General features: G+C 39.3%; 2 protein-coding genes across 3 annotated transcripts; both read left to right on the top strand.

The window, feature by feature from the left end:
* The first annotated feature begins 294 nt into the window (after window positions 1-294).
* On the top strand, window positions 295-3,947 carry mad2l2 (mitotic arrest deficient 2 like 2). 2 transcript variants are annotated; one of them, XM_055166053.1, is made up of 9 exons: window positions 299-385; window positions 489-544; window positions 682-800; window positions 1,604-1,675; window positions 1,747-1,847; window positions 2,448-2,542; window positions 2,623-2,696; window positions 3,291-3,383; window positions 3,680-3,947. In XM_055166053.1, exons 2-9 carry the CDS (start codon window positions 505-507, stop codon window positions 3,716-3,718), a joined length of 633 nt encoding a protein of 210 aa, XP_055022028.1. In that variant the 5' UTR covers window positions 299-385; window positions 489-504; the 3' UTR covers window positions 3,719-3,947. The 2 variants fall into 2 exon arrangements, with proteins under 2 accessions (XP_020778086.1, XP_055022028.1); XM_020922427.2 differs by having other exon boundaries at window positions 295-544.
* A 1,211-nt stretch (window positions 3,948-5,158) lies between these two features.
* On the top strand, window positions 5,159-26,698 carry spen (spen family transcriptional repressor). Its single transcript, XM_055166221.1, is given in 16 exon segments — window positions 5,159-5,501; window positions 7,482-7,802; window positions 13,010-13,603; window positions 14,597-14,757; window positions 14,851-14,949; window positions 14,952-15,050; window positions 15,470-15,621; window positions 15,713-15,838; window positions 15,962-16,075; window positions 16,185-16,298; window positions 16,371-16,471; window positions 16,793-24,134; window positions 24,228-24,575; window positions 24,644-24,838; window positions 24,922-25,080; window positions 25,273-26,698. Coding segments are annotated over 16 exon segments (10,140 nt in total). The 5' UTR covers window positions 5,159-5,418; the 3' UTR covers window positions 25,405-26,698.
* The last annotated feature ends 620 nt before the right edge of the window (window positions 26,699-27,318 follow it).

Here is a 27,318-nt window from a genome sequence, read left to right on the forward strand (position 1 = left end):
GAATTGGTGTGATTTCACTTATGACAAACAACCATGGATCTATAATATAACCTTTTTATTTTAGATTTTTAAAAATGTATTTATTTTATTATGTTTTATTTTTTAAATATATATATTTTTTATTATTTTACTTTAAAAATATTTTAGATTATTATTATTATTTTTTTTATATTTACTTGATATTTTATTCTATTTCTATGCAAAACAAAACAAAAAAAAAACCTAAACAAAACAAAAAAAACGATGGAGCCAGAGGGCGTGGCCAAAGCGTACGTCATCAAAGTTCGACTATTTTTTTCAAAGCGACGCAGCATCCATGGACAATTACACTTCTATTATTTTATCTGAAAAGATGTTATAACAAAACATCTAGACTTAACAGAAAGTATGTGTTTATTACCTACGGCGCTATTTCGAATACATTATCGGACCGCTTCTTATAGGAAACTGCACTGGTGAAGATACGCTTTGTTTGTGTGCGTTTCTAGCGAACTCCAAGAGAAGATGACAACCTTAACAAGACAAGATCTCAATTTTGGAAAAGGTTGGCTCAGAGTTTATTGTTTGCGTATTACTGCATGTTTTTACAGTTGTTAGACTACATGACTTCAATTTAGACGTGATATGTTGTGCAATAATCCAACTAGCATCTGACACTTGAATTCTTTGTCTTGTTTACAGTTGTTGCTGATATCTTGTGCGAGTTCCTGGAGGTCGCCATTCACCTTATCCTTTACGTCAGGGAAGTGTATCCATCTGGGATCTTTCAGAAGAGACGGAAATATAATGTTCCTGTCCAGGTAGAGTCAGTTTGTGTTTTAATTTTTGCTTGTTTGTAGACGGGATTGCAACATGGTAAATTCCTTATGTCTTAGTTGGCCTGTCATGATAATTACTGTATCATTCAATATATGAAAGCTGGAACAATATATTTTGGTGCTAGTATTTATTGTGGGTACTTTTTCTTTGCAATAGTGGGGAGATTTTTCCCATTTTTATGTAATAATGTAAGATTTGAGCGGTATAGTGTAGAACAGGGAACTACCAGTAGCTTCCACCCTCCTCCAAGTAGCTCGCTAAAGAATTTCTGAATTAAATATATTATGCTTAATAACTAACATCTGATTATTTATCAGTTGTAAATTTATAATTTAGATGCCTGACTTCTGCACTAATGAAGGTATAATTGTATATGTTTTATAAGCTTCCAACTGTACCCCATCTAAGCCTCGCCGTGGCTCTTATACTTTCTCAATTTCTTGCGGCTGCTGAAATTAGTAGCTCTCTGGCATTTTTGTTTTGTAAATGTAGCTCAGCAAAGGAAAAAGGTTGGAGACCTCTGGTGTAGAATAAATAACTTATATGGATAATTAACGGCTCATTCTGACATTTATTTGTTGCAGCTTAGATTTTTTAATGATACTGTCTATTTAAAATTGGTTTACTAGAATTGTCCGGCCTTGTGTCAGTGGCATATTTTCATCTATTTTCATGCTTCAAAATTTTTCATCGTGACAGGCCTACTTTTGTGGCTTTTTCAGTCAGAACCATTTTCAGTCTTACCTTGATTATTTTATTTACTATTCCTATGTGTCTTCCACAGATGTCCTGCCATCCAGACCTGAATCAGTATATTCAAGATACTTTATACTGTATAAAGCCTCTTATTGAGAAGGTAAAGGAAAAACCTGTTTTCTTCCTTCCAGTGCTACTAATGCTTCTAATTCTACTTGTCTATTTTTGCAGAATGAAGCTGAGAAGGTGGTTGTGGTTATAATGGATAAAGGGCACCATCCAGTGGAGAGATTTGTGTTTGAGATTTCCCAGCCAACGTTGCTTTCAATTAGGTATTTGTTTGTATGATTTTGAGAACTCATACTGAGATAGTGTAGAGTGGACAATTTGTGACTGCTGTTAAAGGGCTCATATTATGCTATTTTTAAAATCTATGTTATGATGTTGTTTCCTCATCACATGGACTGAATTGTTTTGTTTCATCCACACATGTTTAACACACTAACCCCTTCATATTTAGTTCCTCCTTCAAACAGAAAATACTCAGTTCCACCTTGTGTTATGAAGGTGCTCCACAGTGTTTTTAAACTCCATTCACCTTTACTAGAATCATTTGGATAACTTCAGCCCTAGAATTCAATCTCTACTGAACAAAAGGTAAAAGGAGCTGTTAACTGGGAAACTACCCCCACGACACCACAAGGTGGAACAGAGCATTTTGAGCTTTGAAGAGGTAGACATAATAAAGGATTACTCAAACATGTGAATAAAACAAAACACAACTCCATGTATTGTTTCTGAAGAGGTAACAGCATTTTAACATGAGTTAAAGATGTGTAACATAGGACCTTTAAAGTAAAACCCACCTCTTCATTAGTCTATTCTGTGGATGTTTTGTGTCTGACTAACTTCTTTGGTTTATGCTGTTGCAGTTCTGAGACACTACTGTCACACGTGGAGCAGTTGCTGAGAGCTTTTATCCTGAAGATCAGTGTGTGTGATGCAGTTTTAAATACTAACCCACCAGGTACACATATTTCAAATATATGCATAAAATAAGCACACTCTTGACCTGATTATTAATAATATATTTTGATTTATTTATAGATTGCTCTTTTTCTGTGCTTGTTCACACGAGAGAATCTGCCACACGTAACATGGAAAAGGTTCAGGTTATAAAGGTAAGGTATTTGAAATGTTTATTAGATTTTCTTATTGCACTTATGTGTAACATGCTTATGATTTCTTAATACGCCGCCTCGATGAAAATCTTCAGATTAAGGAATACATCAAGTATTTGATGTGACTCAGGTGGATCAAAACCATTTTATGACACAATTGGTGTAAATTAGTTGATTAGACTATTGATTCAGGATAATTGCTTTATCAAAATAGCTCTCTTATTTTATCATTATTAAAAGAGAGAATATTGAATTTAACTTGCATATGGTGTTCAGATTGTACTTTATTTCTGGAAAAAACATAAGAAAAGGTAATTCCTTAACTACCTTGCAACTATACAATAAAACATATATATATAAAACATGATAAAAATCTTTTACCATTTAAATAAAATACTTAAAGCTGAACTGTAAGGCAGGTCAATGGGAAAGACCTGAGGTGTTGTGAATGCATTGGGTAATAGCTGGTGGGGCTCTCCTTCTTGCTTTGTTATTAAATCAATACAAATGTTTATACATTTGTTTGTTTATACAGTTGACTATAATGTCATAAATGTAGCCTATAGCTGATAGTTAACTGTGACATGTTGTCAGGATTTCCCATGGATTGTTGCTGACGAGCAGGAAATCCACATGCAGGAACCAAGACTGATTCCCCTGAAGACAATGACCTCTGATATTGTGAAGGTACATGAGATCAACTTTACATTTTTAACTTCCACCACAGTAGAAATGTGTCTTTGGTTTACCATCACACGACAAACTAAATAAAATCATTACAAAAGGTGACTGTTACAATTAACAGACTTTTAAAAAGTCTGCTCTGCATGAAAAGTGTAGTGTGGTGCAACTTTCATTTGTGCTTTTTACTGCATTTAGCATACATGAATATTTTTTCCCCTTTATACACTTTCTTTGTTGCTAGAGCCAACAAGATTGATAAAACACAGACTTGTACTAATACAATTTATTAACTTTTACAGATGCAGTTGTATGTGGAAGAAAAGGCCCAGAAGATTTAAACTGAACCTTATTTCACACACACACAAAAAAACTACAACAACAAAAAAACTAAAAAAAATGGCTGTTGGAGGTGATAACTGAGAAGTATGCTGACTTTTTTCTGTAAACTATTCAAATAACTACAGCCCTCCTTTGTAAATACTGTGTGAACCAACAAGATTGTGAATGCTTGTTCTTATTGTTTCAAACTATATACTGTAAATACAAAATGCATCAGCAGGATTTGAATATAGCCTTGTTTCTCTTTGCCCTATATTCCCTATGAATCATTGCTGGAGAATTTTTAGTGATGGTCTTTGCTACAGAAAAATTTTTAATCCAATCTATGAAAAAAACTCATATGTAGGGTGTCATAATGTCTTTAACATTGTAATCCATAAATAATATGATCATACAAGAAGAATAAAATGGGAGAAGTAATGGGTCATTATTTTAGTGAAGCTGAGCCAAATTTTTTGTATTGTAATTATCAGCAAAACCCACAGAAGGTCTAGCACTAAAGAGCACCCGACATCAAACTGTAATCCAAGATAACACTATATTTTGTCCCCATCTGTTCTAATCATTGCAGCTCCCAAGGACCTTTGAACAGAAGCCTGATAGTATGTTAACCATTACCTTACACTGCACTGAGAACAAGCCAAAGTCCTACATTCAGACAATGTTAGACGGCAAGCCAAGCTTGTTGTACAGCAACTGAAGCTGAACACATGATCGTTGACCCTAAAGCTCAAAAACAAAGTGTAAGTAGGTCTACAAATTACAGACAGTTGTATGAGCTGGCATCCCAGCTGAAAGATAAAATACATGTAGGCCAACTGTATGAGAAAATCTATGTGTTTATCATTTAGTGCTTAAAAGGGCTGATCTGTTTAATAAGCTTAGGTCAGTGGTTCTCAGAGTGGGGTCAGCGAACCTCTGGGGTTTGTCCACAACAAGCAAGAAAGAAAATGTAATTTAAATCAACTTTACAAAAAATATTTGTTTATATTTCTTTATATCATTATTAAGCCCTATGTAATGTATTATTTTAACATAAATCTAAGGAGGAAAAGATTGCATAACCTTTCATAATGTAAAATATTTGAGGCTCAGGGCTGTGTGGTCTTAGCATCAATGGGGGCTGTGGCACAGCAGACTTTGGGAATGACTGGCCTAGGTTATTAGAAAAATTCACCATGCATATGTGCAACATAATTATGACCTATTGTATCCTATAGTGGCACCTATAGTGCCATTATAGTAGGCAACTTTGAGTAAGCTTCTCAGATGGCAGGGATCCTATCCAGGGGTTTTCTCACGCATGCGTGTAGACTGGCGGCGTCTTCATCGCGGAAAAAAAGAAATGACCACATTAGCCACGCCTGTGTGAGCGCCTCTCATTACAGGCAAAGGTGCTGCATCTTTTTAAAAAGCTAAATGCCTTTCGACACCAAAAGGTCGCATGGTGTCAGGGGCGCGCCTAGTCACGGGAACAGTCCGAGGCGCGTTCACGAGGAGGTGCAAGATCGCGCTTCAACTATGGAGAGTATCAAACAGAGTGCAGAGATCCAGCGCAATGGTTTACATCGGGTCACAGCGACCATTCAATGAATTGCTCCGGTATTTTTCTTCAGCCGTAGATTTTGCGAAGACTTATATCTTGCACAAAAGAAACTAGCAAACACATCTGTATGAGCGCAGAGCTGGAGCTCAAATTATGGTCCGGGAAACCAGACATTTATGGGTGGGAAATTTACCTGAAAATGTCCGAGAAGAGAAAATCGTTGAGCACTTCAAACGGTAAGTAGCCTATCAAAGAAGCACAAATTCCCTTTTTGTTCATATGCAGACGGCACGGCGGCATCCTCCTCTGGCACATTTAGAACCTGGATGGAGCAGCAAGTCCCTTTGCCAGTCCGTAAGCAGCGTGAGGAGAGAGCGCAGACACATCTTGCGTGTGGCGCCGTCTCGGAGCCGGAGATGTAATAAGCTTAACTTTTCGCGGACTGTCTTTCTGAAGCGAGCCACATTGACTAAATGGTTCTGCTTTTAAACACAACCCTGTGAAGAATATGTGGGGACCTTGTATTGTACATCAGTGCGTTCATCCAACACGCTGTCTCCGCCGACAACGTGCAGCCTGTTATCATGCACTGTAGCGAATGCCAGCCGAGGAGCCGCTGTCCGTGCGGTGAGCTCACATCGACATGGTCATCCCAAAAGCGCTTCTCTCGGTTCACTGATGGCCACTGCCGTGTCGAAGGTAGCTAGACATCACGCCGCCACCTAGAAATCAGCATTTGATCGAGCATAACGCCTCGCTCACACGTTGGCAGCAATACTGTTGATGCAGAGGCGAAGAAAAGCCATCTCTGCAAATTACCTTGGGAAGCAGTTTGCAGGACTAAATCTGCCTCCACTCTGGCTTTATATCATACATTTCCCCCCCAAAATGTCCTAGGGGATGTGTGGACATTAATGATAAAAGCCCACTGCCGTAGGCTCATTTGCACAGATTTTCTTTGATGCATATGCATATGATTTGTTTGGATACTGTGTGCGCGCTCTCGCCACTCCGGTCGGCTGTCAAGGAAATGGCAACCCGCCACCGTACACTGTTAGACAGCCTTCTGTAATAAAGGCTATTTTTCTGTTTCACGTGTCGCCTCACCTACCCTCATGGACAGCGAAATCAAAGCTCATTTACGAGCGTGTTAAATAAATTGATCTGCTTCTTCTTGTACCACAGTGCCTTCATGACGCCTCTTGTGTCTTGTGTGGTGCAGCCTTGCAGGGGACTTTGCCTATAATGTTTATTTGAGCCTCTGCAGATGTGCGTAGCGTTCCGTTGGTAAGCGCATTTGCGGTAGGACACTGCTCTGCGCCCTTTTCTGCCATGCACCAGTGTGTGTCCGTGTGCCGAGAGCGAGCGGTCTGCAGGTGCATGGAAACCTTACGTGTGATAGGAGCCATTGAAGATGGGAAACGGCACAATGAGTAAACAGTGCGAGCAGCTTTTCTAAAATGGCGTCGGAGGCTGTTTGGTGTTGGGATACATTTATAGGCACCCCACTTGTGTAGGAGCCGCCGATAGGAAAACAGCCCAGTAGGCTAATGATGCGTAGGGAAAAGACTATTGTTGACTGTTCAAAATGTAACCAAATATTTCCATTTAATAAAGCTTCTAAATTCTGGAAAAACAAAATAAATGTGATGATGTTAATATTTGTGCATAGGCTTTAGAGCATTCTTAAAGATCTGGTGGTGTGTTAATTGACTTGGATGGAGAAGGGGCATTTACAGGGTTTGTGCAACTGCGCCATTGTAAAACGTTATTCGTTGTAGTAAAAGTTTAAGTTCACAGGGACTTTGAACTGTTGACATATCTCATGTCAAAACAAACCTCAACACCTCAAAATGTTGAAGCTTTGGGGATATGTGTAGCTCTGGTTTTGGATTTTTTTTTTTTTATAATAGCCTAATAATGCATAAAAATATATACACTGAATTTCATTAAACTTTACTTAATGAATAATTAGTTACACAAAAGGACTGAAAGTTTACAATCATTAAGATTATGTGTGCACAGTCTCAGTCTGATAGCTTTAAAATGTGCTATATTTTGCTTGAAATTATTAGCATGCAATAGCCACATTTATACTATTACATTTACCACTAGACACTCAATATTTTTGACACCCCCTGACTTAAATGTAGCCTATAATGTCTCCTAATAGTTTGGTATGCAATGATTATTAACATGTGTTTTATCCTTTTTAGATATGGACGTGTGGAAAGTGTCAAGGTCCTTCCAAAGCGAGGTTCTGAAGGAGGAGTGGCTGCATTCGTGGATTTTGTGGACATTAAAAGTGCTCAAAAAGCTCACAATGCTATCAACAAGATGGGGGACAGAGATCTACGGACCGATTACAATGAACCAGGAACCATCCCTAGTGCTGCACGGGCACTGGACGATAGCCTGTCTTTAGGTTCTCGTGGCCGGGATGTATCAGGGTTCACAAGGGCGTCCGGTGGGTCAGTATATGGCCCAGCCACGTCACTCCACAGCAGAGATGGACGCTATGAACGCAGACTAGACGGGTAAGTGGATTCAGTTTCTCCGAAGGCAGAGGAAACTGTGGTAACTTGTTAACACCTCACCACCAAGCATCTTTTCATCATCTTTCATTTATTTGTTGGGGGTTTAAAATGAGGAGAATTCCAGAAAGAAAGGATATTTAGGGAGTAACCATAGCCCATTGGATTTGTCCTTAATGGCAGCGTGTATTTAGAGTGAATAGAGAGAAGATAATGTATTTGTGGATGTATAATTTTCCCAAAAAACATGGGGCAAATATTGGATTTCGCAAAATTCCCAGGATTCTTAGAGATTGTGAGAGGGAGGGGGAGAGAAGGAAAGAGAGAGTGGTCCATCGGCTATCGCTGGGATTTGATTATTCTGGAGTGCCTTGCTTGGTGGATGTATTCTCTTCCAAGTGTACACACCACAGAAAATTACACATATTTGGATATTACTTAAAACATGCCAACAACGTACTTCTCCAGGACGAGTGGAGATAAATACAGGATCTATACCACTGTCTGGAATATCATGAAATGCACAAAACGGATGTACCCCTCAAGTAATGATGGACTACATTTTTATGGAATCCTACCTCAGACCTGGACACTGCTATAGGAGTGAGACCTCTGCTGGTTGTCCAACAAGCAGACTCATGATAAAGGGACCTGCTTTTCCTGCTTCAATTCTTTTCTGGAGAACTGTACATTTTTGAAGGGGGTCACCAAAGACTTTGAGACTTTGGATTGTACAGTTATGGTACCTACCGCATGTCGGTGGAATATTCCCCTAAATGAGAATATAATAAAACTATGGACAAAAAACTATGGATACAAACTTTAAATGGATGAAGATATAATGTGATTGGACAGTGCGGCCATGTTTGGAATTCCTCAAAGATGGAAAAACAGCATTCGGATTTTTTTTTATAATTTTTGCTGCAGAAAATCATCTCAAATCTGGATTACCTCCTGGTTCTAGTGGAATTTCATCATTTGTAAACACTGAACAGAGACCTTCAGATGTCCTAATGGGTTTTTGGATGTACTACAAAGTTCACAGAAGATGAAATACTAAAACCATTTTCATCCTTCTAAGCAAAGGATACCCATACTGATGACTGTGGCATGTGTTTTTTTGTTTGTTTGTTTTTTACCGGAAAAGACCAAGCCTACTCTGCCGTAAAGACACACCATACACCATCTCCAGTCAAGACAGTAAGGATTACAAATTACTGCCTGGACTATAAGCTTCATTTTTTCCACTCGCAACATTTTTGTCCATCTTTTCAGCTCACAAAACTATCTCCTTACATTTTATTTGGAATTATAGGTCAAGTTACCACTCTCTCAAAAGGTTGGTATATTCTGCCCTGTGTATTTTAGCTGTCCTCTCTAACCCCCTAGTTTGAACCTCCATTTCCCCACTAACCTCAGTATATAGTTCATAGACTGTTTCAGTCTGTAAACTCTGTAAACTACTTTTCACTTTACCTTGAAATGTTATCTGATTTTGTTTCCTCTTATATTGTCTTCCTAAGTTTCTCTGCTTTCAAAAAAATCAGTACCCATTGCATAGCTGCTATTAAAACCACCTAAAACTATCTTTTTACAATGTAGTTGTACAAAGTAAAGTAGTTGGTTCCATGAAATCATTGTTATTCAATATATTTGCATTGCCTTAATCCTTTTTTAAAATCTTTTTTTACCTTGTATGACCCAAGATGACACGTTACACAACCATAACTAAACATATCCTGATCAAAATAGTGATTATGCTTTACTTGTCTCCACATTTATCACTGCAACACACACATGTGAACTGTAGGTTACTACAGGCTAAGCCCAAACTGAGATGATTCGTCTGTACAGGATGTGAGTTGGAAGGGTCTGGTGATGTCATAATACTATTTTAAATTAAATTAAAACTCTTTTTTTTTTTTTTATTAAATTAAAACTCAGTTTTGATAAGGAAAATACTTTAATAGTACAATATCATTTTCAACTCAAAATATTTAGTAGTTGTTCCCAGCATTAGGTCTGAAATAATGAACATTTTAAAACAATTCAGGAAATGTTCCCATTTTTAGGTTAATAAACTAAGCAGCAAGAGGCTGCAGTCAGCCATCTCCATCACACTAAATACAGTGAATTTGTTCAAATAAAAAACAATGTCATTCTCTTTATTTCACAACAAACATTTATTGAACGTGCTGTATTAACTAACCTTAATCCTAATCTGTTCTGCCATGTGCTGTTGGCACATAACAGGGAAAATACTTGTGTACCTGATCATAATAATTAGGACAACACCAGTTAGGACATTTTAGGACCCATGTTCATTTGAGTTTGAATAACTGATCTATTGTCTGAAATTACAACCATTTTAATTCGTATTACAGATCAGCTTTTCCTCCTGAACATGCTATACAATCTATTACAATTACATCTCTGCATCTATGACTACAGCCTACAACCAGACACTCACATTCAGACTCAAAAAGGCAAAATGTCTTGCCAAAGCTTTGTATGTGCAGGAATTGATCCCCCAACCTCCGGGTTGGTGGGAGAGTGCACTAACCACTGAGCTACTGTCACCCTGAATATTACACACACGGAGTGTGATCCTTAATAATAGCCAAGTATTTTTAAATAAATCCACACATATGCACACATTTCCAGTGTGTACTGAATAAAGCAGGAGTGTGCAAATGTTGGTGTTGTGAATTTGTCTCGACCATTGGCTGAATGTCTCTACACTCTCTCTCCTCATTTCACACTCCTGCTGTCCTCCTGTCCAATAAAGACCACAGACCGTTTAACTAAACGGAAAATAACTGCAGGTGTGATATGGACAATTTGTACAACAAACAGGGCCAAAACATAAAAACTTGATTTTAACTGAAGTCAGAGCAGTGACTGCTCGTGTTTTAAACAGAGGAAGCTCTTTACATTTTCATTCTTCTTCTTCAGTTACATTTGTATATATAAGTAATCTATTTTTAATAGTTTAAATTATTTTATCAATATATTATTATATTTTTGCACCATAACCCTTCAAGTAAAAAATCAAGAGTAAACCTGTTTCATAAGAATCCTCGATTATTAAAAATATGAAATAATAAGATGTATTTAATTAACTGCCTAGTAACAACTAATGGGATTCATTTGATTAATTGATTATTCCAATAATCAACAATGTATTTAGTAATCAATAAGATTTGTTTAGAAGACTACATACTATAAAACTGAGCGGAGCCCCTAAAGTTCTCATAGGATAGTATTTTGTTCACATAAGATAATCTGTTTAAGGTTATACAGACGCTCTGGAGCCACAAGACAAACTGATATTTGTAATATAACGTCTTATTATAAAACATTACAGATGAATACACCTCAAATGTTGAGCTCAAAGAGCCTTTCATGGGCTATGGCTTCAAAAATATATGATTCAGTGAACTCAAGGCATCTTACAGAAACTTCAGTTTTACCATTCACCAGCAGAGTCACCTTTCCATAGATCTGACCTGTATATTTGGCCTGGTGGGTGTTACCTGCTTTTCTCATGGCAGATAGAAGTTTAATATCATGCTGTGGAACATTCCTGCCTAACCAGCCAGTCCCTTCTACGGTTTGAATCCAGAAAGGTCTGGAATTGGACCATAGAGCGTGAAAAACCTCCTAACTTGAGATGGTCCAACCACAGCCTCTAATTTGTAGCACATGTTTATGAAATGTGGAAGACATCTCCACTCAAAAATTCTTGCAACATTTAGAACTAAATATATAACTTATTTTACCTGATATAAATTACTTGTTTGTGTGTTGATTCTGCAGAAATCTGTTCTTTCTCAGTCTTCAGCTGTATTTTTTCTCTTTTTTTAATGTAAGCGGCCATGTTTTTTTACACATCTCTCTGATTGGTTTAACTGTCTGTCAATAACGCCCAACTCAAATCATGGAGACAGGACTCGATTCCAGACCCAGTTGTCTTTGTAAAATTTTGTCAAAACGTTATTCTGGCTGGTCAGGTAAGGACAGTCCAGTATTGTGGCAGACCGTCCACAAGAAAAAATGACATAGTGCAGCTTTAAAGGTGAAGACATTTGAGTACACGTATGTGGGCCATTGCTCTGGTTGTATGCGCCCTTTATCTTGTGTGAACAAGGTAATTTATTGGACTTTTACTGGACTTTATGGGGCTCAGTAATAACCTTATTAACACAGTGTGATAATTAAGTCTGAACAGGACAGGAAGAAAGTATATTTTAACACTTCCTTTAAGACGTCCTCAGGCAGTCCTCAGAGTGTCGCCATTAATTGAATTTAAATCAAATCAATATAAAGTGTTTTCAGATTGCAGTGATGTGCTTGGGGCTTTTAATCAACATTATAACAGTCAAGCGAAAGCATTTGTTTTTGTTTGTTTTTATATGAAATAGCACTGACTAAAAGTAATCTTAAAGGTGCATTATGTAACTTTTCTCTTTAGGGGAGCTCTGTCACAAGCAGGTGGCAGACGCTCTACCTGGAAAGTTGCGTAGTGCACCTTTTATATTTTATTAATTACAAACCCTGTTAACACTAAAGAAAAATCAAACTGAAAGGTGGAATAAAATTTTTTGACGATTACAGGCGTGATTTTCCTTTGCAAAAAGGACTAAGATACAAGATTATTATAGTGATCTATATTAGGTCTGTGGACCTAATAAAAATGTACTAGTAGGTATAAATTAATATAATCTTTTTAAATGTTTTATACACTCGCTATTAAACACATTTATCAGCTGTTATCAGAATGTGTTAAATATACATTTTTCAAGTATTGTCTGAAAATACATTGTAAGAAGATGATGTCCCTGTAAATTCCATGATGTGTGCACCAAAATTCACTCATGTTACTTTGCACTGTTGGTGCTTGTGGAGTTCTGAACTGACCCCACACTGTGGAGTCAAATATTGTTTTATACACACAGAGATATGGACACACAAAAAATATTTGTATAGGCATATGTTCAAAATTAATGTGAAATCTTTCACTCCACTCTGCTTAAGTTTGAAGTGTGTTTTGAATTTTATTTTATTTTTTTTAAACTAAAAAGAGAAACAAGGATTTTGTAATCTGCACTCTGCATGTAATCTTAGCTTCTTAAAAACAAACTTTAGTTTATGTTTTTGGTGAAGTTTTGTTCCCATTATTTCATGCTGTGTTTTCTCTTGTTTGTCAGAACTGCTGAAGGTCGAGATCGGACATTTGACCACAGTACCTATGGACACCATGAGCGCCCTGGCAGCAGTTTTGAGCGCCAGCGCCATTATGAAGCAGACTATTATCGCAGCTCTGGGAGTAGTTCTGGCTCCACTGGCTGCACTGGGTCAGTGGGGACATCGGGGGTCGGTGGAGCTCTTGGGGGTGGTCCCACAGGTGCCACTGGAGCTGGAGCAGCTGGGTCTGCTGGGTGCACCACAGGAGCAGGTGCAGGATCAACATCCAGTGTTGTTGCCTTCTACCGCTCCCACAGCAGGAGTCCATGTCGCTTTGAAACGGCAGAATCTCGTTACGAATCTCGAGCCAGGGAGGCCTTCACTTTAGCTAGTGTGGTTCACAGGGACCTTTACAGGGAGGAGAGGGCGCGTCGAGGGGACAGATCTTATCGACGCAGTCGCAGTCGCTCGCCGCACTCCGTTCACTCTCGGAACCCGTCTCCTCAGAGACTGGGCCCGGCCCCTCGTGCCCCCTGCTCCCGCAGTGGCTCCGGCTCTCACAGCCGCTCTTCCAGTTCAGACTCTGTGAGCAGCACCAGCAGCAGCACCAGTGCCAGGTAAGGACCTCTTTTAGTGCTGTCAGTTTAGACAGATTTTTGGAATTTGACTTTTTAAAAATATAAACCAGCAGATTTTAGTAAGAGCTCTGTCCTTCCAGATGTGCATGTTCTGTGCTGTTTTCTTTCATTCTATGCATTCTATGTCTGCTGTGCTGATTGATTTTTCTCGAATAGATAGAGTCATTTCATCAGGCACACTACCTTTTAGACAAATATATTTATGTAATTGTTTGTTTTATTATTCTATTCTATAAATATTGGGTTCTCCTCTTGTGTTTATTCTGCACGTCTCAGGATCAAACAAGGGCACATATTAAAAAAAAAAAAAAACAGTGAAAATTATATATAAAAAAGGAGTAATAGCTTCCTTACATATCGTTTTTATTAAAAGAGCTACATTATTAATGTAGTTGAGGATCAGTGCTTTTACATTGTGAGCACTGAGCATTCTTAATTGTGTATTTGATTAGTCGCAGTTGAAGTCTGAGTGTATAGCGACACATGTGGTGTAATGGGGTAGTGCTTCAGGAGAAAATCAGGAGATGCTGCCTACCTCTGTGTATGGGTATTAGACCCCGCCTCCGTGAGATCCAGTTGGAACTGGAAAATTCTGGCCACTGCTGGCTGTTTGCCCACTCCCACAGGCCAGGCTCTGTCAGCAACACTTCCGGGAGTGTCTGGACAGAGGAGGGAAGAGAAAGTGAGATGGAAGCAGACACCAGAGGGCATGCAAAACCAAGCTCAAGCATAGGGGACATTATGTAAAGAGCATGAGCCAGACAAAAGACCGTGTCTCATGAGGAAATAATGATTATTTTGCAAAATATTTCATAACTATTACATTTCTGTGTTGCTGTGCTGGACAAAATAAATGTATATGTATTTGCATCTATTTACTTTTCATTCTGAATCGGTACATTTACCACTCATAATTGTAACCATACATAATTATTTGTATGCTATTGTTTTTCCTTCTACACTTGTGGTCAGTGATTCTAGCAGTAGTTCCAGTGATGAGTCTCCAGCTCGCTCTGTACAGTCTGCAGCTGTTCCTGCTCACTCAGCGCTTCTTTTATCCTCTTCACTCGACAAGGATGAACCACGCAAAAGCTTTGGCATTAAGGTCCAAAATCTTCCTGTACGCTCAACAGGTTCGATTATTTCATTTCAGATGAAGTCATTAAAATATAAATATACCCCATAGAAAAATAGCATGGTAATAAAAATCCCTTTGAATATTACAGATACAAGCCTAAAGGATGGTTTGTTCCATGAGTTCAAAAAGCATGGCAAAGTCACGTCTGTCCAGATTCACGGTGCTTCAGAGGAGCGGTACGGGCTGGTGTTTTCCGACAACAAGAGGACCAGGAAAAAGCACTGGCAGCTTCAAAAGGGAAGCTGTTTTTTGGGATGCAAATAGACGTAACTGCGTGGAATGGCCCTGGTAACAGTTTGCTCATTTGTAAGCCTGTCATGATAACAAATTTGGAAGTGCGATATATTGCCTAATTAAATATAGACAATAAACAGTACTACATAAACCAAACCCTAAAGCAGAATTACCCCCCAAAAAGCATTCCAAATATATGTTACTGTGAAATATATGATCTCTAATTTATAAATAATAGAATGCAACACTTAAGAAATTTGTATCTCATCATAGTATAGAAAAATAACCAAAATGTTTCCATTAGTGCAAAGAAAGACTACACACGATAAATATTGATCCCCAAAAATAATTGTTCCATGTAACATGTGTTGATCAATAAGTCGATATAGTAATTATTGTGTCAGGCCTACTCATTTATTAAAGCGCATAGCTATTTGGGCAAATTATGTCAGTGTGTTGATATGTATTTTCAGAAACTGAAAGTGAAAATGAGTTTCGACCCTTGGATGAGAGAATAGATGAATTTCATCCAAAGGCCACACGGACATTATTTATTGGAAACCTTGAAAAGACCACAACCTACCACGATCTGCTGAACATTTTTCAACGCTTTGGAGAAATAGTGGTGCGTTGTTTTTGCCAAGTTTGTTTGAGTCTCATTTATCTCAAAGATGTCAATAATAATTACCTGACCGTGCTCACATAATATGTTTCAGGATATTGACATAAAAAAGGTCAATGGGGCTCCACAATATGCTTTCCTGCAGTACTGTGACATTGCTAGTGTCTGTAAAGCTATAAAGAAAATGGATGGCGAGTACCTCGGTAACAACAGACTCAAGGTAAGAGAAAAACAAGGTTTACATTATATTTTAAGTCGCATTCAGGAAGTCACTGACTTTTATATTATACACAGATTGTTGATCTTTATAGACCAAATGTTCCAATAAATCTTTATGTTTCAGCTGGGCTTTGGAAAGAGCATGCCCACCACCTGTGTTTGGTTGGATGGATTAGCCTCAAACACGACTGAGCAGTTTCTCACACGCCATTTCTGCCGTTACGGACATGTTGTCAAAGTAAATACTTTTTCGTTATGTCTGTTACCTCTTCTCTTTTTGAGTACTTAGTAAATTTATAAATTTTAATTCAGATTAAAATTTATGAAATGTAATTTAAAATTTGCAGGTTGTTTTTGATCGCATGAAAGGAATGGCTCTTATCCTTTATAACAATATCGAATATGCACAAGCTGCTGTCAAAGACACAAAGGGTTGGAAAATAGGTGGTAGTAAAATAAAGGTATGTTAATATCTCAAATGTCCATACTAAAAGTGTTGAGCAACAATTAACCCATGCATTTTGTATTTTTAGGTCGATTTTGCTAATCAGGAAAGCCAGATGGCTTTCTATCGCTCCATGCAGGCTTCTGGACAGGATATTCGAGATTTTTATGATATAGTTTCTGAAAGGAGGTGTGTATCAGTCTCCTTAAAGTTGAATGTTGAGAGGGCACCATTGCATTTTATGTTGTTACATTAAATGTTTAGAGGAGTGGCATAAATATATATTTTTTAATGTCTTGGTATTTTGGTCTGCAGTAGGGACGGGCATTATCACAAGTTTTGGTAATGATATGATACCAAGTACTTTTTTCCGATACCGATACTGGTCAAACAGAACACCTGACATTGAAACTATTAGTCCAAAATGCTGGTGATGAAGGAACAATGAAGACATGACCCTAACAAGTTTAAAATTTATGCCAGCCTTAACTTTTTTTTTTTTTTTTTCAGGGACGACCGAAGAACTCAGTACGAATATCAAACTGAAAGAACATATTATGAAAATGTACGCACCTCAAGAACGTACACAGATGATCCAAGCCGAAAATACACCACAAGAAGTCGTGAATTCTACACTGAGTGGGATCCATATCAGGGAGATTACTATGAGACACAATACTTTGAAGACCCTCGAGAGTACAGAGAATACAGAGCTGATCCATATGAACAAGACATACGCAAATACAGCTATCTGCAACGGGAGCGCGAACGAGAAAGAGAGAGATTTGAAACTGACCGTGGACGTGATCATAATCGAAGGACAATCGAGCGAAGCCAAAGTCCATCGCACCTCACATCTCGGCGTCCTGCCAGTCCTGCTGCATCTCCACCCCTTTTAGAGAGAGTCCCAGGTGATCCAGATCGACGTGTCTGCTGTCGCTCTTCAGACAGAAGTGGGAGCTGCAGTTCCATCTCTCCACCAAGATTTGACAAACCTGAAAAATCACGCCTCGAAAGGTACAACAAAAGTGAAAAAGTCGAGAAAGAAAGAGTGTTTGAAACAGATCGAGGTATTTTGGTTGAAAAAGAGAAACGTGTGCATAAAGAAAGAGGTGACAAAGAAAAGCGACTTAAGAAAACTAAAAGTGGACCACCAGGACTTCAGGCTTGTGAGACAGAAACAGATCTGGATAGGGATACAAGCCCTGATACCGCCCTTCGAAACGACTACAACAAAAGTTCCAAAGAAAGTACAAGTAAAGGGAGACTTGACCTTCTGCCCTGTGTGGTACAGTTAACACGTGTAAAAGAAAAGGAGGGGAAATTGTTTAGTCATGCGCTTGAAAAATGCAAAGGTGGGAGTGACAGTAGTCCACAACTAGCATCTCCATTAAGTGAGCAAAGAAGCCCTCTATTCCATTCAGATTTATCCAAAGGCAATGTCTCCAAACATGGGAAAAACAGAGATGGGCCTATTCAAACTGTCGATAGAGATTTGAAGAATAAACCCAAAAAACATGGAAAGCCAGAAATGGGTTTTGATATTGCAACTGCTCTAGATGTCGACCGCTTAGCAGCAAGAAAAAGGCGCTTTGAGGACACTGGCCCAGTTGATAAACAGAAAAAGACTAGAGAGGATAATCCCAGTTATTCTAGACCCCAAAAAGTCTTCACAAAAGAAACTGAAGCTGACACTATGAAACTACATAAAAAGGAAAGCACCAAGGAAAGGTGTGTTCAAGAAGTTACTAAAAGTAGTCCTCAAAATAGAGAAGATTATGAAGGGTTGATAGATCTTGAATGTCAATCTCAACTGAGAGAGCACTGTAAAAACTCACCACACCGAAAACAAGTTTATGAAGGCTCAAAAGGTGATTCTCTTGTGAAATTGTCAAATGATTGTCTTGATAATGAATTGAAAGAACAAAAATATCAATTATCTGAAAATGAGCAGGGTAGAGGAAAATGGAGAGACTGGGAAGTTGGGAATTCTCTCTCTGACCAAAGCAGTATGTCTAATAAACAAACTGAACAGATTCAGTGGTTGATGCAAAAGCTTTCAGAGTCTGAAAAGTTAGATGTCAAGATGTCAAGCCAATTATTACCACAGATGGACAAAGAAAAGGACTGTGACAACAGTACAACATTTCAAAAGAAAACAGAAGATGACATTTCTACTCGTAACCAAAAGAAACCTGAGCATTTTGAATTTGAAAATAAAAGCTTTGAAAGTACCCAAAGGCCAAATGAGGATAGTTTTTTGACATCACCAACTGAAAGCAGTCATTATTCAGCCAATGCAGATGAAATTAGTCAGATTTCTCTTGCAATACTGAACAAAGAAAGAAAATCCCAACCAGGTGAGAACAAAGCCTCATCAGCAGAATCATTAAAAAGCAGATTTGGACGTTCATCCAGGTATTTTTCAAATACACACCCTGAGATGTCAAAACTTTGCTGTGATGAGGGCTTGATGCAACACTGGAATCAAAACTTTAAACCTGATGGTGAAGGAGAAAGGGGAGCTTTGACCTATACAGGTGCAGAACAGAGTGGAATTCAAAAACACCTATGCCAAGATTTGGAACCTGGTGAAGTCCAGTCTGACTCGGACGAAGAGTTGGACACTAAACAGTCTTCTCCTTCTTCAAACAGTTCATTGTCTTTTATCCTCAGGGAGAGGGATGAGAGAATGACAGATGTTAAGTTATCATCTTCTTTGGAAAAGAATAAGTTTTACTCTTTTGCATTGGATAAAACTATAACTCCTGATACAAAGGCACTCTTAGAAAGAGCAAAGACGTTGTATTCTACAAGGGAAGATAATTGGTCATTTCTTCCCTCACGGTTCCCAACCTCCCATAGCTGTTCAGAGAAGGATAAACAAGAACTAGCTCCTCGACCGATCCCCTCTTGGTATATGAAAAAGAAAAAGGTACGCACAGATTCAGTAGAAAATATATCCAGTAAAACTGAAGAACTTAAATCACAAGACCCAGAGCGCCAAGAACTGTTTGCGTCTCGCTTCCTGCATAGTTCCATATTTGAGCAGGACTCACGACGTTTGCAGCATCTTGAACGTAAGGATCAAGAAATAGTGCCAGGGGTTTGTAAAATTGTAAAGCCACATAGGACAGAGGTCAAATCTAAATCAACTGTTGGTGGAAGTCCACAAGAACCTATTGTGCTTTTCCATAGCCGTTTTCTAGAGCTTCAACAACAAAAAGACAAAGATAATTCTTCAGAAAATGAATTTGTGACTGATGTGAAGAGAGATGGAGAAGTGCAAAAGGAAAAGAAAGAAACTGAGTCAGCCATGATAGGTGAAGACAAACCATCTAGTCCTCAGTTAACCTTGACTCTTTGTACCTCTGTTCCCTTAAGTAAAGAGTCTACATTACAGCCTGTTGAAACCCAGGCCACAGATCAAACCGTAAAAGTAGAGAACATAGATTTGGAAGCCTCACCTCCTGTCACATCACATGAAGTAAAACAAATGGCTCCCAAGGTTACTACAATTCATTCCCCTGTTGAGTTAGAACTCAGTTCTGACTCTCTGACAAAACAGAAGGAAATCAAAAAAGAAAGAGAACAGATTTTGTCAGAAGAAACTGTTGAAGAAAGATCAACCAATGTTGAAAAGAGAAATACAGAAATTACAGATTCTGATTTCATAACTGAGAATAAACCTGAAGCTGTTAAGAGTGAACTCAAATTAGATCAAATAGCACGAGAAAAAGAGGAAACAAAACAATCACCAAAAATTGAAGAGGACACTGAAGAAGTGCCAGAGCCTGACACGGAAATCAAACCTGTAACTAATCGCAGACAGTCTAAAAACAAGCGATCCAAACCCGTTTCAGTGTCTCGAACATCAAAAGCTGCCAGTGAAAAACCAGCCACCCGGAAAAGTGAGCGCATTGATAAGGAGAAACTTAAAAAAGCAATGTCACCTCGAGCAGAAGCCAAACCAACTGAAGTTAAAACTGCAACCAAATCTCCAAATCCCCCATCTGATTCTGAACAAAAAGTGGAGTCAAGCCTTATCCATGGTCGAACTCGTCGTAGAAATGTAAGATCAGTTTATGCCACACTGCGGGAGGTTGGTGAAGAGACTCCTCCATCTCGATTAACTCGTAAAAGAGCTGCTTCTAAGGATCCCCTACAAGAAACTCCACTTCCTGTTTCCAGGCGGGGACGTCCTCCGAAAAGAGGACTTAAACGAGGTGAAGATTCATCAATAACAAAACTGGATGAAAAAACAACATTGAACAACACAGAGGTCACAGATACAGATGCAGAAGTCATTAAAGAACCAGAGGGTTTGCAGCCAGTCTCCCAAAGAATATACAGTGCCCCAAATCCGGCTGGCGAGAAGAAAGGAATTAAAACAGGTCCTTTGAAGAAGGCAGGTAGCAAAGCTTCCATAGATGATACTGATGAAGAAAATGAAAAGCCAGAACCCAAAAGTACTGAATCTGAAATGCCGGGGAAGTGTTTAGAGAAAACTGAAAACTTGACTATTTTGAGCAAGAAAGAAAAGGATTTCAGTGCACATAAAGTGGAACAAACTGATGTTGAAAATAATGCAAATCTGCCAGAAAAGCAACCAGCAAAGAGCGGCAAAACCAAGACAGCTTGGGTCAAACGAAACATGAAACTTGAGGAAAGATCACACAATCTGAAAAATCTTGAAATCCGTGTTAGTGTTGATGATGTTAAAGGTTTGCTTCGTTCAGAAGATAATGAGCAAGAATCATTTCAAACTTCAATTCTTAAAACAAAAATGGTAATACAGGAAAAGACTGAGCCTGAAATGATAAGCAGTGATGATCAAAACCTTGGTCTGGAGAATAAAGATGAGACACTGTCTGAATCTGAGCTTAACACAGATCCAACTGCTGCTCTTTTAGCTCGACAGAAAGAACTAGAACAAGCTGTTGAAAATATCGCTAAACTTGCAGCTGAGCAGCCTGCCCGCACTTATAAGGAATCTGCAAATGCAACTACTACAGTGTTGCCTCCAGTCAGTGTGGAGCCAGAAGAAGCTGAGGAAGAGAAGAGAGCCAATCCTGCGAGTGAAACTGAACTTGCTGCAGCTATTGATTCTATCACTGCTGAAGTAAGTTCTGCAGAGGGAGATGCATTCACTACTACTTCAACTTACCCTGCTGTAGTACCTACCTCTGGTTCTGCAGCACCATCTTCATCAAGTGAGATTACAGAACCCGAGGCGCATGTAGCAGTCTCCAATGTTGCGCCACAATCAGACAATAGATGTCCAACACCTAGTCAAGGTTCCACTCTTCATGAAACACTCAAGAAAACAGGTAAAGTTCAGACAAAATCCCCAAAGAAGCCAAGAGGACGCAAAGCTACCAAGAGGGAGGATATGGCTGCTAAAGCTTCAGACCTTCAGCCCTCCCCATCAAAGCTACCTGAGTCAATTCCAGAAGACCCTGAGACTCCTAATTCAATGACAGTTACCACAGGGACTAGTGCTGCGGCCACTGTTGTAACTGCTGTTGCAACTTGCCGGCGAGATGTCACAAGTTCAATCACAGTTGACACACCCAAAGAGGCAGAGAAGCCTGAAGTAGAACAACCTGTGCCTAAAGAATCTGCCTGTCACTCTGGTACCTTTCATGTTTCTACATTTAAAAATCAACCCGTGGTGACGGAGCATCCAACCATTTCTCAAGATGCTGATCTACCGCCTGCCCCTCAGCACAATTTATCTCAAAGAGTCCCTAAAATGTCCCACTGGACTCCAAAATCTGAGGAAAGCAGAATGTATGTTCCTCCACCATGTCATGTCACTGTTGTAACACCCTCTATACCATCAACTGCCCTTGGAAATACTTCAGCAAATCCTCCACTCCCCCCTGATACCAAGGCATCAGATATAGATCCTAGTTCTAGCACCTTAAGAAAAATTCTCATGGAACCAAAATATGTATCTGCGTCAAGCACGTCCACTATGAGTACCACCACCACAACCACTTTAGTCACATCGACTCTTTCTGATCCTTTGAGAATGTCAGAGAAACCTGCCCCATTGTACTCTGAAGAAAGAACTGCACCTTTTCAGCCAATTCATCACAAACCATCCCCTCTAACAGAATCCCAGCAAAATTACAGAGATAAGCCACAAAATACAATCATTCCCTCTCCCACTACCTCCGTAATCAGTCGAATTCCTTTGCCCTATGACACAGAGGACACTCCGAGAATATCCTTGAGTGGCCGAAACGTTAGTCAAACTTCTCCTAGGCCGAAACATAGAACCAACTCAAATGAGAACACTCGCTATCACAGCATAGGCACAGTAGAGGATGGAAAGAGGGGACGTTTACTTAATGATGCATTCACCACCGCCTCTGTCCCTGGACTGAGGGTCAACACATCTGAGGGTGTTGTTGTGCTGAGTTATTCAGGGCAAAAAACAGAAGGCCCACAAAGAATGAGAGCTAAAATTAGCCAAATTCCACAGGCCAGTGTTGTTGATGTTGAGTTTCAACAGCCTACTTCAAAGTCTCAGACTAAGCAAGAAGCATCTCAGTTGTCCTCTCCAAAGGCTGTACCTAGTCCTTTGGCGTATGGACACACTGGTGGTCAGGCATACAACACTCAAAATGTCATTACCACTACTAAACAAAACAGTCCTGATAAATTAGACGCACCGTATCACACATCCTCTCAAGGCGGTGTGGTAAAAATGTTCCAGCAGCCTGGGAGTTCTCCTCAGGTGTTATATAACCAACCTGTCATCCAGCAGCATGGTAAAAGAGTACTGGGGCATGAGCCACCACCAAAAAAGATCGACTCAACTGGCAAAGTTCTTCAGACACACAACGTTAGCCCAGTCATGTGCCCACCACATGCACCTCTGTCAGGAACATGCATTAGTCCCAGCCCTGGAATACCAACTGACAGGTCAGTCTTACAAGGGAATCAAGAACCTCTGTCGCCACGCAGCACTGTGCAGTCCCCTCCTCCATATCATAAAGGCTGTTCACTCAGCAACTCTCCCATTGGTTCATCTGTTTTAGGTCACAGTGTATCATCGTATCCTACTATACACCATACACACTCAGAACAGTCTTCCGTTATAATTCAACCTCACAGTGTCTCTCATGCACTGGCTCACTCTGCCCGAGCAGACCAGAGAGCTATATCTGGAATAAACTATGGGAAGAGAAGTGACTCTCATTCCTCTTCCAACCCAGGACCTTCACAGCGCTCAAATGCACCACAATCTAATGTCATCCATAATATGGTGCTACAATCACATTTAAGTCCAAAAGGGTCCGTACTGAGCGCAGGAGTTAGTGGTGCAAATGAAGATATTTCCAGGCATTTAAATCAAGCCACCAGTAGGCACTCGGCATCCCAGTCCCAGCCAGATGTGACTATTATTCACAGTGAACACAGAGCGCTGCACACAGGGGCGCGCATGGATCAGTATAGAGACATGCACCAAAGGATGCTTATGCACCAGCAGCTGGGGGAGCAGGCATCAGCAGAGGTCAGGCAGCTCTGCTCCACTGATATTGGCACATTGTCTTCAAACCACATCTCTCAACCTTTAAAAAGTTCTATCGTGTCCAAGGGCATTGACCTCACGATTAAAGGAACGGACAAACAACCTGAAGGGAAACTTATACAATCACCACCCAGTGACAGTCGGATCAGGGGGGTACAAGTGTCCAGTCCAGTCTTCAGTCATCCCCATGGAGTCAAGGTCATACAGCCAGGTGCTCCAGGCTCCTTTCCAGTCTACCAAGACATGCAGGCTTTCCCAACACAGTTTACTGGACATCTCCCATATCACAAAATGGCTACTTCACAGGTGAGTGAAATACATTTTTCTTTCATAAACTACTCAATGTTGGTAAGATATTAGACGATACCTTTTTAATTTTGGAATGGTTCACTCCTTCAGGTTCCAATGCAGACTGGCCTTGGACACCGAAGTAAAGTTTCTCATCCTCATGGAGGAGGAAGTAACCCCAAACCTGACACTTCACACCTGCTCCATGCTACATCTACAGACTACTCCCACATCTCACGAATGCCTGGAGACACAATCTCACCCTCCTACCAGTCCCCAATGTCTTCACCTATAATGTCACCAGTGGGACTGAACCACAAACCAGAGGCTTCTGTTGTGAAACAACCTTCTCTTCTGCGAACCCCTTCACCAGCTGTACCTCCCAGTCCAATCCAACACCAAGAAACCAAGCAGGAACACACTGGACATCGCTCCTTTGACATGATGCAGCTACTCACGGTATTGTATCATATTATATCATAGATGAGTTAAGGAAATCAGTGTTATAATTAGTGTTTTTCCCCCAGAAATATCCCATTGTGTGGCAAGGGCTTTTGGCACTTAAAAATGACCAAGCTGCAGTCCAACTGCACTTTGTATCTGGGAACACACTGCTGGCTCAGCGCTCCCTGCCCCCTCCTGAGGGAGCACCCCTTCTTCGTATTGTCCAGAGAATGAGACTCGAGGCCTCTCAGCTGGACAGTGTGGCACGCAGAATGACTGTGAGTGTGCTTGAGGGATCTGAATTTGGTTTTGTAATTAATAAATTAAATTATATTAATAAATGTTGTTTCTTCTGCGGCAGGTGGAGAATGACTACTGCTTACTATTAGCTCTACCTTGTGGTCGAGACCAAGAAGATGTCCTTAGTCAAACCCATGCATTGAAAACTGGCTTTATTACCTACCTTCAAGCAAAACAGGCTGCTGGCATCATCAATGTTGCTAATCCTGGCTCCAATCAGGTCCGCTTCAGTGTTTTTTTTAGAGTTTTTAATCACCCTCTCTACTTTATTTGTTGTGTAAGGTTAAGATATAATGAAAGCGTGGTAAAAATGGACAGGAGTTTATCCTAAAATTTAAAATGTAAATTGTAAAAATGCACAGAAAATGCTTGAATGTGTGTACTTGTGACTTACATTACCTGTGTTTCACAGCCAGCCTTCGTGGTGCAGATCTTCCCTCCTTGTGAGTTCTCAGAGAGTCATCTGTCTCTTCTGGCTCCAGATCTGCTCAACAGCATTTCCAGTATTTCTCCTCACCTCATGATTGTCATTGCTTCTGTTTAATTACCTTTGGTTTATCTGGAAGAAAGCCAACACCAGCCCTTTTGGACTAATCCGATGAAGAAAACTGCCTCATATTTATATGAATTTGAATTTTTAAGAATCAGCATGCACCTCTCCCTCACTTCACCAAGTCCTTAATTACCCCTGTGACAATGTTTTTCAGAATGGGGACTTGTTCGTATTGGTCATTAAATTTTTTGTCATTTTAATGTAGTTAAGCATAGCTTTTTTATAATTACTTGCACCAAGAGGCTACGGACTGGGATATTGTATGGGAGGTTTTTCTGACATTCATAAAGTGTGTTTGTTTTAGTTTGAAACAATGTGATAAATTCTTGCACTATGTTGTGACAGCTGTGTACAGCTCTGGGTCTAAAATATCCATGTTTAAGTCTGCCATTTGTGCTTTTGTTCTATCTGCCAAATTTTATTTGATTTTACAATTAACTCCTCAATTGTTCCCATCCACTGAAACTCTCAAGGGACATTTTGGAGTTGTATAGTTTACACTTCAATGCCTCAAGTGGGGGATGAGGGGAGGGGGTTCTGACCATATATTTACTTGTAAATAGTCTACATATTTAAAGATGGACACAACGAGTGAAGAGAGACAGATCATGTAATCGTTTTATTTCTATAGCTGTGGGGACAGGGACAGAAAAGATGTATTGGGATTTTAAGGGATTATCAAATATTTGTAATTTTATTCTGTGCCAAAACATTTTTGCAAAAAAAGTTCAACACATGCAATGTACTGTAAGTTTGGAAATGTACTTATTTTCATATGTGATTTTACGGCCCGTAAGGCACTTACTTTTGTATTTAATATGTTTATTAACTGCTAAATTTCATCATTGACTTTGTGTTTGCATGTCCCTAATTTAACGTTGTTCTGTACCGCCCTCTACTGTTGGAAAACCTCTTTACAAAAAACTCCTCATCTACAGCTCAGAGACGCTGCATGCTTTTTATCATAATGGTTATAGACTCTCTAACAGACAAGAATGTGACTTGATATTATGCCGCTATTGGATGTGTTCTTAATCTTTATCTCACTCACTGTCTCTTTGAGCCAAACTGTACATAGTTGTTCTTAATCTGTGCTCTTGTCTACTTTACCTTTAGCCTATTATTTTCTTTCAGGGTTCTTACTTTGGTTTTGTCAAACAAAACAAAGTATTTCTGAAAGAAGGGGTGATGTTTCAAACCGATGTTGAAAGTAAATTACGCTTGTCAGTTTTTGTGTAAATATGAATTTCTTTAACTGCAAGCCGATTATGCTGGTTCATGGTGATGGCACTTAAAACTTTTTTTTTGTATAAAATGACTCAAAAAAATATACAAAAAAAAAATGTATAATATAAATCTGTCTTTGATCAATCTTAAACTTGAGTGTATTTTGCTGTTCCTCTATGAGGACATTTTAACCTGTAAAAAACTGTTGTTTAAATGCAGATCATTAAATGGTTCATTAATCAGATAATTTCTGGCATCCCATAATGTTTTACCGTACTTGTATAGGGCTGCTGCTGAACTACCTATCTCATAAATCACTTATAAAGATGAAAGACACAAGGTTGACACTTGTTTGAGATCCTGCATCATACATACAAAACCAGACCCAAACAACACTCGCAGCCTACTTCACGACTTCTACCAAACTCCACACAAGAATATCAACTTTTTTTTTTTTTTTTTTTTGTGCAAATAAAGGACAAATAATATTCAGATGCTCTATCATTGTGTTTATAAAATGTATACTGGACCTAAGATTAAAACTCCTGAACTTATTTTTGCTGAATCGAGAGCTTGAGAGATGAAGCTGCAGTATACTTATTATGCACCAGAGGACAGTGTCTGACAGCACTTGCATTGCTGTAGTGACTCATGACTCAACAAGAACTGATCCTTGGG

Source organism: Boleophthalmus pectinirostris, unplaced genomic scaffold, assembly GCF_026225935.1.
Source record: "Boleophthalmus pectinirostris isolate CB_2022bp ecotype Guang Dong unplaced genomic scaffold, ASM2622593v1 HiC_scaffold_8, whole genome shotgun sequence".
NCBI lineage: Eukaryota > Metazoa > Chordata > Actinopteri > Gobiiformes > Gobiidae > Boleophthalmus > Boleophthalmus pectinirostris.